Source organism: Spermophilus citellus, assembly GCF_964194105.1.
Source record: "Spermophilus citellus genome assembly, chromosome: 4".
Lineage (NCBI taxonomy): Eukaryota > Metazoa > Chordata > Mammalia > Rodentia > Sciuridae > Spermophilus > Spermophilus citellus.
The window spans coordinates 138,604,492-138,621,471 of NC_138185.1; the positions used below are offsets into that span (position 1 = coordinate 138,604,492).

Genomic DNA, 16,980 nt, shown 5'->3' on the forward strand with positions numbered 1-16,980 from the left:
AATCATATACTAAAATCAGTATATAATTTAGAAACCTTCAAGAGATGCTTATTAACTTTTGATAGAATGACTATTAAAAAGAAGTTTATGGGGCTGGAGTTGTGGCTCAGAGGCAGAGTGCTCGCCTAGCATGTGTTTAATTCTTAGCACCGCATAAAAATAAAGATATTGAAGTCCACCTATAACTAAAAATTAAATATTAAAAAAGAGGTTTATGACTAACACCAATTGGTTAAAAAGTTATTCTCCAAAAAACTTCTATTAACACTTTTAAACCAAGAAGGTTCTATACTACTCATCAATATTGATAAACTCAGGTTCAGAATTACTGAAGTCTGAATAGTTCAAGTCTTATTTGTTTTTATATATATATGTTTTAGTTGTCAATGGACATTTATTTATATGCAGTGCTGAGAATCAAACCTAATGCCTCACACATGCTAGGCAAGTCTTATTTTTAATTAGCAATCCTTTATCCTGCACCAGTACTTAATAAAAATGGGCTAACGTTAAATTACTGGAATCATGGCATTTGATTTAAGAAAACTAATGTTACAAAAGCAGAGACAGAGCACCCAAGAGAGAGAAAATAATTTTCACAGGCAAAGACCCTAAAATCACAAATACTTACTCAGAAGTATTTTGGCTAAGTTTCCAGAGGGACCCATCCCAGAAGACCTGTAGGTGCTCCTTGAACAATAGTAAATGTGCTAAATCTGCTATACCAAACAGGTCTACCTGAAATCACAAAAAGTGCCATCAGCTAAAAAATGTCTCTGCCTCATCATGGCAGTTTATTTAGGTAGAAGTTGAAAGGTATCATACAACTTAAAACTTATTTTATGACATACAGTTTAGTAGACTATAGGAAAGAGAGAAGCTCCCCAAAGAAGTGATCAATTCTATGGATTATCCTTAAGAATCAAAGATGACAAACTCTCTGGACTATCAAATCAAATGTATAGAACAACACATGTGTGGGCTGCTTGAATCAGCAAATGCCTTGTGTCTAGAGCTCAATCAGAAAAGATTTTTGCATATAATGCCAACATATAAAACACTTCACATTTTTCTAATGTTCTTTTTATATACATTATTGAATTTGATCTACACAATAATTCTAATGTATAAGAGCAGAGACTGTTATGCTTATTTTGTAGAGATCATAGAAAATGACTTATAAAAGATCACATGGATTGTAAGTAGTAGAAGACACGGCCCTAACACTTAGGTTACTAAGTCAGGTGTTTGTATGTGTATGTGTATATTCTTCAGTGCTGTGACAGGAAAATGATACATTTTACTTGACTTGGTGACACAGTATTTGAAAACTAGGTCATCTATTCTAGGAGAGTCCATAGTAGTAAATCTAGCTTTTACAGCTTATCTAGATAAAGAAGAGATTAAGAAACCCTTCCCATATTTCCTCAGGACTGTTTTACACTTACCTGGTAGGGAGAAGAACAGTTAGCCAGGATCTTTTGTCCTTCCAGGATCTGTATAGTCCGAAAGCCATTGAGGGGGAAAACATCTAGCTGCACCCTAAGGTCAACACTGTAGGAAAAGTCCACTATCTTCAAAGCTTGACTGTTCTTATTATAATCATAGGGATCGTAGATTCTAAGCCCAGATTTAAGAGAAAGAGATAATAAAAATAGGCCATGAAAGAAGCTGCATAGCTGATCTTTAAAAAAAAAAAAGAAAAATACTGCAGGTATGTATTAGCCATTCCAACAGCTCCCTCCAGTGGTCAGTAATAAAAATACACACAAAGGAACAAGGACAGTGTCCACTCTTGTGGACTAATTAGTGAGGACAGTGTTAAGACCAGTTTGATGACACTCAGTATATCTAAATCACACTGCATGGCCACTACAGAATAGTTATCAAGTTTTCATTTTATATAGTAAGTACAGGAAAAGTAGAGAGCAGGTTTCTGCCTTACACTGTACAAATCAAAATATACAATAGCAGCTGGGCGTGGTGGCACATTCCTGCAATCCCAGCTACTCAGTAGACTAAGGTAGAAGGAAAGCAAGTTCAAGGCCAGCCTGAGAAACAGTAAAATCCTGTCTAAAAACAAAAAACAAAAAACAAAAAACAGGGGCTGGGGGAGGCTGGAGATGTAGCTCAGTGGAATAGTACCCTTGAGTTCAATCCTTGGTTCTAAACAACAACCAACACCATACAAATAGCAATGATTTATATACTAGCAGAAATTATGATGGGAGAAATTAAGCTTTTATAAGTCTCATGGCCTTTCTTGTTTACTACTGTAGATGGGCTTTCCTTCCAGAGTTTAATAAAAACAAAATAAATGAGGCTTTTTTTTTTTTTTGTAAAGAGTTGCCTATAAAATTTTATGTTTCTATTAAACACAATATTGTACCTTACTTCTTTGCAATTACAGCTCTTATTTTCTAAGAAAATACTTTAACATGAATTCACTACCAATTAATTATATTTCACGTAATAAACCTATTCTAAGGAGACATAGGAATGAGAGAATGATAAATTATTTTCATGTTTCTTCTGTTTTCCTCAAACTCCTGATTGATAAAGGCCTTATATTCCTAAATACAAGCTTTAACTAATCTAATCTACAGCACAGAAGAATCTTACTTTAAAATTTACAACTCTCCTAGTTTTCCTTGGCCCTAGATACAACTTATTTTTGATCACCATAAAAACTATGATCACTTAAAAACATTTTTTTTTTAAACTTTGGAAAGATAGAAAAAATATTTCTTAGATGAAAAAAAAAGAAGCATGATAGTTCACAATCCCTCTGATCAACTATCATTACCATGGACAAAACTTTCTGGTTTTTATGGATCTAATTTTTATTATTGCCCCTGATCCCCAAATATGTAGACATTGAACTAAGTTATTTTGATAGGTTCTTTATTTTGTGAATCTACATGAAATTTATTGCCAAATTTGTTAAGAAATAACATAGAAAGTAATGTTCCTTTGACACACTATGTGCTCTCCTGGAGTCCCTGGTGGCTGAGAAGGTCTATTTGAAGACATGGACCACAAATGCCCAGTTCTAAAAAGGTTTAGAAAATACCTCTGATTCCAATTTTCATAGCCTGGAGAATTCTACCACAGTCTTCTGAACTTTTAGTGTTGTAAAGTAGGGACAAAATAAAAACTATATCAGGGGTTCTCATAGTTGGAAACACAGAATTTCTGGTGGTCAACATGGCTTGGGGGAATGTTACTTGCACTTAATTGGGTGAATTGGGGATTTATGGGGAATAGGGATATAAAACATCCTGCAATGCTTGAAATAGACCTGCAGAAAGAATTGTCTCATCCAAAATACCTATGATGTTCTTGATAAAAAATGTTGCTATGTAATGTCTGGGCAACTACTAAGACTGCTATCTTGCTGGATATGGTAGCACACACCTGTAATTCCAGCAGCTCAGGAGACTGAGGCAAGAAGATCACAAGTTCAAAGACAGCCTCAGGAACTTAGCAAGGCCCTAGGTAATTTAGCAAGACCCTGCCTCAAAATACAAAAATAAAAGGGTAGAAATGATAGCCTGTTACACAAATTGATCTGAAAATGCACTTTACCCATGAAAATGAAGACTAAATACAAAGGAACTAGTTAATAAACATCCATCTAATGTTTGATTTGCTATTCTATAAAATTAATCTAAAATAAAAAGTGCTTCAAGTCTGACAATTCACTTATTCTTATTTTCCTGTTATTTGAATATGCAGTAAGAATGAAAAATATAAAATGCTGGGTTAATTTAAAAAAAATTATATATAAATAAAGAGCTGGGGACACTGTTCAGTGGTTGAGCACCCCTAGGTTCAATCCCTAGTACAAAAAAAAAAAAAAAAAAAAAAAAAGACTGTTATCTTAACCTGGAGGCTGAGACAGGAGGATTTTAAGTTTGAGGCGGACCTGTGCAATGGCGTAGCAAGATCCTATCTAAAAATAAAAACTTAAAAGGATTGAGTGCATTGCTCTTATAGAACACTTGGTTAGTAATGTGCTAGACCCCTGGGTTCAATCCTTATTACTGTAGAGAGGTTAAAGACTACTATTTCAGGAAAAAAGGTAGGACTCTCTAGTTCTTTTGTATAATTGCAGAAATCCATTTTGAGGCCAACTGTGTTTAAAAGTCTAATTCAGCCTCTTCTTATAGGTTAAACAGTCAAAAGAAAGGTAAAATAAAGATTTCAGAGCTAGTGTGGTGGCACATCCCTGCCATCTCAGTGAATACAGAGGCTGAGGTAGGATTCAAGTTCAAGGCCAGCCTTGGCAACTTAGACCCCGTCTCAAGTTGGTGGTACAGTGCCCCTGGGTCAATCTCTATTACTGACGCAGTGTGGGGAGGGGGGGAATAGCTTTTAGTGTATATTAATGACCTTAATAACTTAACTGCTTACTAAAACACAGGGTTGAGGGAGAAAAGACATCTTTAAATCAGGCCACCCTACTCAAATACTATGAGACCAATAATCACTAAAAGGGTGTGCTGATTCTCTGATCCTTTACATAAAACAAAAATCTTGGGCCATCTTTTCCTTGTTTGTGACTCAACATTTTCTATATTTTTTCAGCTCTAAGTATTTTGGCTTCATTTTTTTCTTTTTGCCCTTTGCTCAACCTCCAAATCTTATGACTAAATTGGGTTTAACTTGAAGACTAAGTCCTTTTACTTGGTTTGTATTTACACTCTGGTTCTACTAACTTCTTTTGGCTCTTGTCTCAGTTTGGCTTAACTTAAGCTTTGGTCTTTGAAACTGAGCAGTGCCTCTACTGCTGCTATATCTGCATTGTCCCAAATCAAAAAAATTAGTATGGGCTGGGGATGTGGCTCAAGCGGTAGCGCGCTCGCCTGGCATGCGTGCGGCCCGGGTTCGATCCTCAGCACCACATACCAACAAAGATGTTGTGTCCGCCGAGAACTAAAAAATAAATATTAAAAATTCTCTCTCTCTCTCTCTCTCCTCTCTCTCTCTTAAAAAAAAAAAAAAAAATTAGTAGACAATGTAAGTCACATTCCTCAAGATATTTATACTTCATATCTCTTCACACAGTTAATTCTTTTATCTGAATTAATATATTTTCTCAATGTGTTTTTCCTTTTCTTTTTTAGTAGATGAACACAATACATTTATTTTATTTATTTATTTTTATATGGTGCTGAACATTGAACCCAGTGCCTCACATGTGCTAGGTAAGAGCTCTACCACTGAGCTACAATACAGTGTGTTTTTTCTTTATGTTCTTTTAAGCTAATCCTAATGATTACTTTTAGGTAGCAAATATTCTCTGAAAGAAATGTGTTCACTGATATGGCATTCATCAAAAAGCATAAAAAAGGGCAATTACCCATGTCTTAAAAGAAAGCTGACAATTAGAATAAAAAGGACCAACCTGTTTCTTAGAATCAAACTCCTTGGACTCAAGTCCCCATGGACTATTTCTGCTTTGTGTAGCTTTTCCACTATTGTCAAAAGATTATAAATAATCAACACTGTTATTTCATGGGTAATAAATTCATTGTGCTGGAGAAGATCCTGGAAGTAGAAGAGAAAATATGAAATTTTTCCAGTTGGGGCAATTATAGTTATACTTAATACCTTGATAACTGATGCTCTATACTCTTTTTGTTCTCTACTAGAATGCTGACTAAGTCTATGTCCCAGTTTTAACAACAGTATGATCTCCTATAATATTGTAAGGATTTAATGAGCTAAAGGAAAGAGTATCAAGGATGAACCGCATCCATAAGAGATGCTCTGTAAATGTTTTAAAATAATTTCATTCCAACTATTTTAGAGAATTCATATTACTCTCAAAATCCTCGGCAAAAATTTCTTAAGAGCATGCCAGGGGTGGCTAAGTGGTAGAGCATTTGCTCAACATGTGCAAGGTTCTGAGTTCCTAGTACTGGTGGTGTGTGTGGGGGGGGTAGGGGGGTCAGGTGCAGGGCAAAGAATAAAATTATATGTTGGTGTCTGGGTTTTAAAATAATCCTAGGAGTGAGGCATAGTGATGCATGCCCAGTGACTTGGGAAGCTGAGGGAAGAGAGTCACAAGTTCAAGGCCAGCCTCAGCAATTTAGCCAGGCCCCAAGTAACTTAGCGAGATGCTCTCTCAAAATAAAAAATAAAAAGGGCTGGGAATGTAGCCCAATAGTAAAGTGTCTCAGGGTTCAATAGTGACCTCCCTCCACCAAATCCTGGGGGATAGGGATGCTATATATAAAACAAGAGTGTCCATGAGCTGATGATTAATTATCCTAGTTAGATGACTGGCTCATGGGAATTTACTGTATAAATCTATCTTCTTTTTTGGTCAAAATAAAAAGTTTAAAAAAAAAAACTCGTGAAAAGAAAAGTAATCAATGCTTTAAACTTTTAATTCATCTATTGCTAGAACACTGGCAGGAATTTTGTACTACTATCTACTTGAGGACTGTGAATTATGTTTTTAGTATTAATGCAAACCTGCAAGGTGAAGCAGTTTACATATTGGTACCAAACAATATAGCCATCTTCATATTGATAACAGCTGCAAAAGTGATCATACTCCTCATTTAAACGTTCCTTTAACTTGAGGTTGATATAAAAGTCCCATGGGATGGATTGAGAAGATACCTATAAGATATTTTAAAAATAAGAGCAATTAGCTGGGCACAGTGGTGCACACCTGTAATCCCAGTGGATTGGGAGGCTGAGGAAAGAGAATCATGGCTTCAAATCCAGCTTCAACAATGGCGAGGCACTAAGCAACTCAGTGAGACCCTGTCTCTAAATAAAATACAAAATAGGGCTGGGGATGTGGCTCAGTGGTTGAGTGCCCCTGAATTCAAAAAAGAAAGGAGCAATTAGAATCTATGTCTATGGCTAGCAAACCAAAACCAATTCCTTCTAGTCTTTCTGATAACCCAACACAAATAATAGTGAACTTTCTTTTTCCTCTTAAAGGAACACCTTAAAAGGCATAAATCTACAATAAGGGACATAATAGCAACAAGATTTTGGAAGCTGGAAAGAGGAATAAGAGGTTAACATTTCAGTTAGATGACCCTATAGTATATAACTGGTAGCAACAACTACCTATGGAAGTAAGGCTAAGGGCAGAGCTAAAGTAATAGTGGCTGAACTCCATTTAAGAAGAAGCTAGACCCTGAAATCTCCCTCTTGTTCTTTTAGGCCAGCCTAGAAACTGCCACCCAACAATACCCAACCCCTTACCAGACTACAAGTTTGTTTCATTTAAAATATCAAACAATGGAGCTTTGGACTAGAGGACACTAGTTACCAGTACAGACAGGAATAGAAAACCGGGAAAATGTTTATATATGAAATGTTAAGATGTAACTCTCTACCATTGCATTCTCTGAACAAATTTCCTTATACAGCTTTCAAAAAACTAGTAGCCAGGCTTATATGCTCTAAACAGGAAATCAGAAGTCTTATTAGGGGGATCTGATTGGCTCAATAGAAAAGATCTAAAGACTGAAGGGTTTTCCAATAAAATGACCCACCTACATCATCCTGCAGTGAGGTACTTAGCTATTAAGGTCCCTCTAAATTCACAGAGGTTTCCATTAGTTTTTAGTGTTCCACACTTAAATCTGAACAGCAAGCCAAAGGATCAGAGAAAGCCTCTAATATGAAAGAGATGTAAAAAGACAAAAACGGGAGGAAACATGATGCAGGAAGAAAAAAACATTTAAAGTATCATTAATGCTACAAAGAAAATCTTGGGAACAAAAAAAAAAAAAAAAAAAAAAAAAAAGAAAGAAAAAGAAGTCTTGTAAATTAAACATAAGATCCTATCATGATCCAGAGAGAGGGAAAATTAGTTTCACACAGTCTGGTGGCATACACCTGTAATCCTAGCAACTTGGGAAGCTGAGGTAGGAGGATCTCAAGTTCAAGGGCAGCCTCAGCAACTCAGCAAGATTCTTAGCAACTCTGAGAGACCCCGTCTCAAAATAAAAAAGGACTGGGATGTAGCTCAATGGTAAAGTGTCCCTGGGTTCAATCTGTGTACTTCCCCCCAAAATAAAAAACAATGAAGACTGAAAACAAATTTGACAAAATATAGCTGGAACTCTGTATCTGCAGGTTCTGCATTGGAAGATCAACTAACCATGGATAGAAAATATTTGGGAGAAAAATTGCACCTATAAACTTTTTTTTTTCTTATTATTCTCTAAACACAGTACAACAACTATTCACATAGCATTTTCATTATGTTGGGTATTATAAGTAATCTAGAGACAAAATATACTGGAGGATATTTTAGGCTATATGCCACTATTATACCATTTTATTTAAGGCACTTGAGCATCCTCAGATTTGGTATCTGTAAGAGGTCATGGAACCAATCTTCCACAGATATCAAGGGGCAATTGACTATAGAAAGTAAAGTAATTCCAGGCATAATGGGGTATGCCTATAATCCCAGCGACTCAGAATACTGAGGCAGGAGGATCGCAAGTTCAAAGTCAGCCTCAGCAACTTGGTGAGGCCCTAAGTAACTTAGCAAAACCCTGCCTCAAAATAAATAAATAAAATAAATAGATAGATAGATAAAAAGGATTAGGAATACAGCTCAGTGATTAAGCATGAGTTCAATCTTTGGTACAAAAAAAATAAAACCTAAAGGGATGGAGTTGTGGCTCAGAGGTAGAGTGCTCACCTAGCATGCATGAGGTCCTGGGTTGGATCCTCAGCATCGCATAAAAATAAACAGATAATAAAAATGTGTGTCCAACTACAACTAAAAATAAATATTTTTTTTAAAAAGTAAAGCAAAAAGACAAGGAGAAAAATAGGAGAAAAAAAAGTAATATTTTTTGAGGTCCTGAACAGGAGAATCCATATCCTTCTAAAAATAAAAAATTACTGAAAATTCTTTATTTCTCTCCATTGAGACAATCAGAGAGAATGAGGAGAAGAAATAATTTCTTTTTCCCTTGAAGAAAATTTCTCAGAACTGAAGGAATTTCCAGATTGAAATGGCCACCGAGTGTCTAGCAGCATAGGTGACAAGAGACTTGTACCAGAATATGTAATTTTGACATTTCAGAATACTGAAGACAAACATAAGATCCTACCATGATCCAGAGAGAGGGAAAATTAGTTTCACACAAAACTTCAAGAGCAAAAGACTTCTAAAGCTAGGCTAGATAATGGAGCTCTTCTTTAAAAATTGGAGGAAAAAAAATCATTTTTTAATAGTATTCAATATCCAGCTAAATTATCAATTAAGGTAAAATTATAATTAAGGAATTTGCTAATATAAGGTTTCAAAAACTCTGTAACCTATCCCTTTTTCAGGAAGCCACTAAAGGACATGCTCCTCCAAAATATGAGGAATTAAAGTAAGAAAGAATTAAAAACAGGATCCAAGAAACTGGGTATCCAATATAAGAAAAAGATGATGTAACTACTGAGGATGGTGGTGAATGAAAATTAAGGTAACACTGCGTGTGTTCAGATTGTCCAGATTGAAAAAGATAAAAAAATTTCAGGATAGATTTCCTCAAAAAGATAAAATTGAGAGAATATTTAACATGTTTGGACCCATTGAGAGATTTACACAATAGTCTCTCATTTCTGGTATCTGGTCCTGGCTCATAATGGTGACTAAATTCTTAATGACTCACTGACTTTTCAGCAAGGAACCTAAGATTATTAGAAAGATATGAATGTACTATGGGACAGAGTTATTGCTTTAACCTACATTATCTGCAAGGTAACCAAAATTACAAAGAATCAGTCCCACCTTTATTATGGTTAGCTCTGCAGAGTTTCTTGGTGCCACCCAAAATAACTTATAATCTTCACATATTAGGTATTCTTGTTTAATACAGTAATCCTCATTACCTGTTGAGAAGGATTAATTCAATTTAAAAATTACTATGAAAGTAAAGCAATTCCAAGGCATAATGGGGCATGTCAATATCTATAATGCTATTTCTTTTAATCTAGGAACATTTGTAGTACTCAAGCATTAAGGTCAACTACAAATAAGCACTTATTTATATACTGTCTTGTACAAAAAGATATGCATTCAATAATACTTACCTAATTCAATTTCCTTCTCTATTTCCAATTTAGGCATTGGTCTATCTTCTACAGAAAACTCTGCTGAAGCACTTAACTCTGGTAGGGATTTTAGTAGTTGTCTGCGACACTGAGGACACCAGGGTGACTGAATGGGGTTTTCTACGGCAAGAAAAAGTTGGAAAAAAAAATCATCTAAAATACTTACTGCTTAAAATGGACATTATAACGGGGGACAGGGGGAAATTACAAAATCAATACTGCCAATCTGATTATAGTCATTTGCCTCAGGTCTTTATGGAACTGTGTTCAGTTAGTATTAGTTTCTAGAAATATCACAATTGATAGCAACTTCTCTAGAGAGGAAAAAAACACAGTTAAGTTTGCTGAGATAAGTAAGTGTTCATTAAACATGGATCTGGACATTTGCTCATAAAATTAGATGATACTACCTGTAGTCTCATTAGTAAGCTCCAGTTTCTCAGGAATCTGAAGACTTTTGATAGAGGAGGTACTTGAGACTGAGGCAGAAGATCCAGAGAAGCCAGAAGAGTGGGTGACTTCACGACTATCTTCAATAATTGGACTGAAAGAATCACAAGTGATTTTATTGATATCAATTATCTTAGGTATAACAGAATCAACAAAAATAAGCTGGTATATATTATCCCCATATTTCTGATCAACTTTATTTAAAAATCATTTATAATAATTGTTAGCTGTATTTTTAAAGCCCATTATTCTCTCAAATTAAAAAGAAAAAGATACATAATCATAATCTAGGTAACTTCCTCTCTCGTTGATAAGCAAGGGTCAGGATTACATTTCTGGATTTATACTTTACCAAATCTATAGTTAAGAGTTCATTCTACATCTACTCTATTCTACTGAGAAATATTGACCAACACTGACACTAACTTTATTCCTCTTCATCCTTTCTCTGGACACTTTAGTCTTCAATAAGAGAAAGTCAAGAAAAGAAAAAGGAAACTCAACTCACACAATGTGAACACATACCTGCAAATGAGATTAAAATTTGTCAGGGGAAAAGCTTGAAAATGCAGTTTTAAAAGCATAAATTGGCAAATTTAAGAATATTCCTAAAGCTGGAATTAGTTTGTTTAAATTAGCTGACTCTTAAAAACGGATGGATCATAAGACTCAGTCCCTGGCTGTCTACTATTCTCTCATACCTACTCCCTAATTCATTTTTACCTATCAAAAAACACTTTTTCTTGGGCTGGGGATGTGGCTCAAGCGTTAGCACGCTCGACTGGCATGCGCGCGGCACTGGGTTAGATCCTCAGCACCACATACAAATAAAGATGTTGTGTCCGCCGAAAACTAAAAAAATAAATATTAAAAAAAAAATTCTCTCTCTAAAAAAAAAAAAAACAAAAAACACTTTTTCTTGCTGGGCATGGTGGCACATGCCTATAATTCCAGCAGCTCAGGAGGTTGAGGCAGGAGGTTGCAAGTTCAAAATCAGCCTCATTTCAAAATACACTCTACTGTCATGTATAGCTAAAAACAAAACAACAAAAAGAAAATAGCATGCACCCAGTAAGTCAGACGGTTTTTGCAAAGTGGGCAGCACCACCAGCCTATACTCAGCGAGCCAACTTCCAGGCAAAACAACATTCCTCACTCCTAAAAGCTATTAGACATATACAAAGGGCCAAATTTGACTCCTATTTAAGAGAACATGGAAGAATGACACTTACAATTTAAGCAATATTTTGGTTAAGAGGTACATACCTGTATCCATCTTCTATTTCCATATAGATTAGGGAAATTTTTTATTAACTGGTTGCCATTAGCTGACAACCTTATGTTTAAACCAAAACATGAAAAATTCGAAGTCCCAGTCAGACATCCATAAAATCAATTAATTCTGATGTGAATTAATATGATGTATGTCACTTCTTAAAGGAGTGGTGTGATAAAGAAGAACAAACATGGCTTTTGTAGTTAGACAGGTCAAGGTAAAAAAAAAAAAAAGTCAGCCTCAGCAATAGTGATTCTCTAGACCACTTAGTGAGACTCTATCTCAACATAAATTAATTTTAAAAAGGCTAGGGATGTGACTCAGTGGTTAAGTGCCCCTGGGTTCAATCCCTGGTACTAAAAACCAAAAACAATACCAAAGAAACAACAACAACAAACACCTTTTTCTTTAATACATCTCCAGTTGATTATCTGAAATCAACATTAGTTATTCTACCATTATTTTAAATTTAATATTAAGAAAAAATTGTCTCCTCTTTTCTAATCTTATATCTAAATTGTTGCATTTCCTCAAAGGTATCATAATCCTCCTAGATCTCTTAGACTCATAATTATCACAATTTACTTCCTCTAACCCTTGTATCCAAACTAATCACTAAGTTGACAATTTATCTTACTCTCATGTAAAGCATTTGGCAACTAAGTACCTAGCAGATAATAAGATAGTGATAATTGATCGCTGTAACTGACAAGCACTCATACAATAAGAAAGCAAACATTCTGATTTGTAAAACCTATAATCGCCCATCACCTCAGTTTCTTGATGCTGAGGGTTTGATTGTAGATGGTGCCACATGCAGTCTGCTGCTCCTCAGAAGTCTTTGCATCTAGATCCTCTTCCTGCAATAGTCTCCCAGGAACAGAAGGGAGATCCTTCAAAGACATTATCTCATGAAAAGGAGTGGATGCAAAATGAGCTGCTCTAGCAAAGTCACAAGTGTCTTCTGGGTTAGGACAAATAGTTACATTCCTGAAACCTGTGATAATGGCATCCTCACTCAAGGGCTCAATTCCAGTAAGTTCATCCTGAAATAAAAACCATATAGTTTAGCTGAAATATATCAATAAACATAAGAATGGTGATGATTATTAACAGAGAATACATAAGTAGCATATCAGGATCTCTGGGTAAAGACAATAAATAAAAGCACATGATAGCTTTTAAAGAAAATGATTTTGAATCACGGACACAAAAAACTATGCCTAATCAAAAAATACACTGTGATGAGTCTCCATACAAGAAAAAATATTGGCCAATTTTTTCCCCCAAAGAATTTCACCTAAATAAAGCACTAATATTATTTTTCTTCTGTCATTCACTTAGAAAATATTCTGCCATTCTCCTAATTTTTAAGAGAGAAAACATACTTAATTTTTATTTTATTCCTTAAAGGTAATTCATGATTTTGATAGTATCACAATGAACCACCTGAAATATTATTACTCAATCTAATATTTTTATTATATAATTAAAACATGACTTTGTCTTTTAAAACATATGTGGTTTTAAACAGCAACTAGTTTTAAAAGGATAGTCCTTTTTTTGCAAGTGAATTTTTATTTATATTTTTTCTCATTTCTCTTTTATAAGAAATCTCCCTAAATCAATAATTTATTTATTTATTTTATTTTTCTTTATTGGTTGTTCAAAACATTACAAAGCTCTTGACATATATTTCATACATTAGATTCAAGTGGGTTATGAACTCCGATTTTTACCCCAAATACAGATTGCAGAATCACATCGGTTACACATCCACATTTTTACATAACGCCATATTAGTAACGGTTGTATTCTGCTACCTTTCCTATCCTCTACTATCCCCCCTTCCCTCCCCTCCTATCTTCCTCTCTCTACCCCATCTACTGTAATTCATCTCTCTCCCTGTTTTATTTTTTTCCTCATTCCCCTCACAACCTCTTATATGTAATTTTGTATAACAATGAGGGTCTCCTTCCATTTCCATGCAGTTTCCCTTTTCTCACCCTTTCCCTCCCACCTCATGTCTCTGTTTAATGTTAATCTTTTCCTCCAGCTCTTCCTCCCTGTTCTGTACTTAGTTACTCTCATTATATCAAAGAAGACATTTGGCATTTGTTTTTTAGGGATTGGCTAGCTTCACTAAGCATAAGCTGCTCTAATGCCATCCATTTCCCTGCAAATTCCATGATTTCGTCATTTTTTAGTGCTATGTAGTACTCCATTGTGTATAAATGCCACATTTTTTTTTATCCACTCATCTATTGAAGGGCATCTAGGTTGGTTCCACAGTCTAGCTATTGTGAATTGTGCTGCTATGAACATCGATGTGGCAGAATCCCTGTAGTACGCTCTTTAAGGTCTTCAGGGAATAGTCCGAGAAGGGCAATAGCTGGGTCAAATGGTGGTTCCATTCCCAGCTTTCCCAGGAATCTTCATACTACTTTCCAAATTGGCTGCACCAATTTGCAGTCCCACCAGCAATGTACAAGAGTACCCTTTTCCCCACATCCTCGCCAGCACTTGTTGTTGTTTGACTTCATCATGGCTGCCAATCTTACTGGAGTGAGATGGTATCTTAGGGTGGTTTTGATTTGCATTTCTCTGACTGCTAGAGATGGTGAGCGTTTTTTCATGTACTTGTTGATTGTATGTCCTCCTCTGAGAAGTGTCTGTTCAGGTCCTTGGCCCATTTGTTGATTGGGTTATTTGTTATCTTATTGTTTAATTTTTTGAGTTCTTTGTATACTCTGGATATTAGGGCTCTATCTGAAGTGTGAGGAGTAAAAATTTGTTCCCAGGATGTAGGCTTCCTATTTACCTCTTATTGTTTCTCTTGCTGAGAAAAAACTTTTTAGTTTAAGTAAGTCCCATTTGTTGATTCTTGTTATTAACTCTTGTGCTATGGGCGTCCTATTAAGGAATTTGGAGCCCGACCCCACAATATGTAGATCGGAGCCAACTTTTTCTTCTGTCAGACGCAGTGTCTCTGATTTGATATCAAGCTCCTTGATCCGTTTTGAGTTAACTTTTATGCGTGGCAAGAGGAGGGGATTCAGTTTCATTTTGTTGCATATGGATTTCCAGTTTTTCCAGCACCATTTGTTGAAGATGCTATCCTTCCTCCATTGCATGCTTTTAGCCCCTTTATCAAATATAAGATAGTTGTAACTTTGTGGATTAGTCTCTGTGTCCTCTATTCTGTACCATTGGTCCACCCGCCTGTTTTGGTACCAGTACCATGCTGTTTTTGTTACTATTGCTCTGTAATATAGTTTGAAATCTGGTATTGCTATACCACCTGATTCACACTTCCTGCTTAGAATTGCTTTTGCTATTCTGGGTCTTTTATTTTTCCATATGAATTTCATGATTGCTTTATCTATTTCTACAAGAAATGCCGTTGGGATTTTGATTGGCATTGCATTAAACCTAGAGAGAAATTTTGGTAATATCGCCATTTTGATGATGTTAGTTGCCTATCCATGAACAGGGTATATTTTTCCATCTTCTAAGATCTTCTTCTATTTCTCTCTCTAGGGTTCTGTAGTTTTCATTGTATAAATCTTTCACCTCTTTTGTTAGGTTGATTCCCAAGTATTTTATTTTTTTTGAGGATATTGTGAATGGGGTGTTTTTCCTTATTTCCATTTCAGAAGTTTTGTTGCTGATATACAGAAATGCCTTTGATTTATGCGTGTTGATTTTATATCCTGCCACTTTGCTGAATTCATTTATTAGTTCTAGTAGTTTTTTTGTAGACCCTTTTGGGTCTTCTAGGTATAGAATCATGTCATCTGAAAATAGTGATAATTTAAGTTCTTCTTTTCCTATTTTTATGCCTTTAATTTCTTTCGTCTAATTGCTCTGGCCAGTGTTTCGAGAACTATTTTGAATAGAAGTGGTGATAGAGGGCATCCCTGTCTTGTTCCAGATTTTAGAGGGAATGCCTTTAACTTCTGTCCATTCAGAATGATGCTAGCCTGAGGCTTAGCATAGATAGCTTTTACAATGTTGAGGTAAGTTCCTGTTATCCCTTGTTTTTCTAATGTTTTGAACATAAAGGGATGCTGTACTTTGTCAAATGCTTTTTCTGCGTCTATCAAGATGATCATATGGTTCTAATCTTTAAGTCTATTGATGTGGTGAATAACATTTATTGATTTCTGTATATTGAACCATCCTTACATCCCAGGGATGAATCCTACTTGATCATGGTGCACAATTTTTTTGATGTGTTTTTGTATCCGATTCGTCAGAATTTTATTGAGGATTTTTGCATCTAGGTGCATTAGAGATATTGGTCTGTAGTTTTCTTTCTTTGAGGTGTCTTTGTCTGGTTTCGGAATCAGGGTGATGTTGGCCTCGTAGAATGAATTTGGAAGAGCTCCCTCTTTTGCTATTTCCTGAAATAACTTGGTATTAATTCTTCTTTAAAGGTTTTGTAAAATTCTGCTGTATACCCATCCGGTCCTGGGCTTTTCTTGGTTGTGTGTATCCTCCTGACTCAGTCTGGGCAAATCATATGACTTAAGCAATTTAATCAATGTCTTCACTATCTTCTATTTTATTGGAATATAGGTTTTCAAAATAATTCCTAATTATCTTCTGTATTTCTATAGTATCTGTTGTGATGTTGCCTTTTTCATCCCATATGTTAGTAATTTGAGTTCTCTCTCCTCTTCGTTAGCATGGCTAAGGGTCTGTGGATCTTATTTATTTTTTCAAAGAACCAACTTTTAGTTTTGTCAATTTTTTCAATAGTTTCTTTTGTTTCCATTTCATTGATTTCTGCTCTGATTTTAATTATTTCTTGCCTTCTGCTACATTTGCTGTTGTTTTGCTCTTCCTTTTCTAGGGCTTTGAGATGAAGTGTGAGCTCATTTATTTGTTGGTTTTTTCTTTTTTTGAGGAATGACCTCCAGGCGATGAATTTTCCTCTTAAAACTGCTTTCATTGTGTCCCATAGATTCCAATATGTTGTGTCTGTATTTTCATTTATCTCTAAGAATTTCTTGATTTCCTCCTTTATGTCTTCTGTAACCCATTGATCATTCAGTAACATATTGTTCATTTTCCATGTGATGAAGGATTTTTCCTTCCTTCTTTTATCATTGATTTCCAGTTTCATTCCATTATGATCAGATAAA

The 16,980-nt window shown here is 35.3% G+C and overlaps 1 protein-coding gene across 1 annotated transcript in view; it reads right to left on the bottom strand.

Moving 5' to 3' along the window:
- The window catches only part of BUB1B (BUB1 mitotic checkpoint serine/threonine kinase B), a gene marked incomplete at its 3' end in the record, with an annotated part of 65,597 nt that overhangs the window by 1,467 nt on the left and 47,150 nt on the right, over nt 1–16,980 (bottom strand). Inside the window, exons 15-22 of the mRNA XM_081292530.1 lie at nt 12,602–12,876; nt 10,515–10,648; nt 10,084–10,224; nt 9,782–9,882; nt 6,487–6,636; nt 5,411–5,553; nt 1,449–1,620; nt 632–738 (exon numbers count right to left, since the gene is read on the bottom strand). Of these exons, the coding sequence (XP_081148656.1) occupies nt 632–738; nt 1,449–1,620; nt 5,411–5,553; nt 6,487–6,636; nt 9,782–9,882; nt 10,084–10,224; nt 10,515–10,648; nt 12,602–12,876 (1,223 nt within the window). The remainder of the gene's footprint in view (nt 1–631; nt 739–1,448; nt 1,621–5,410; nt 5,554–6,486; nt 6,637–9,781; nt 9,883–10,083; nt 10,225–10,514; nt 10,649–12,601; nt 12,877–16,980) is intronic.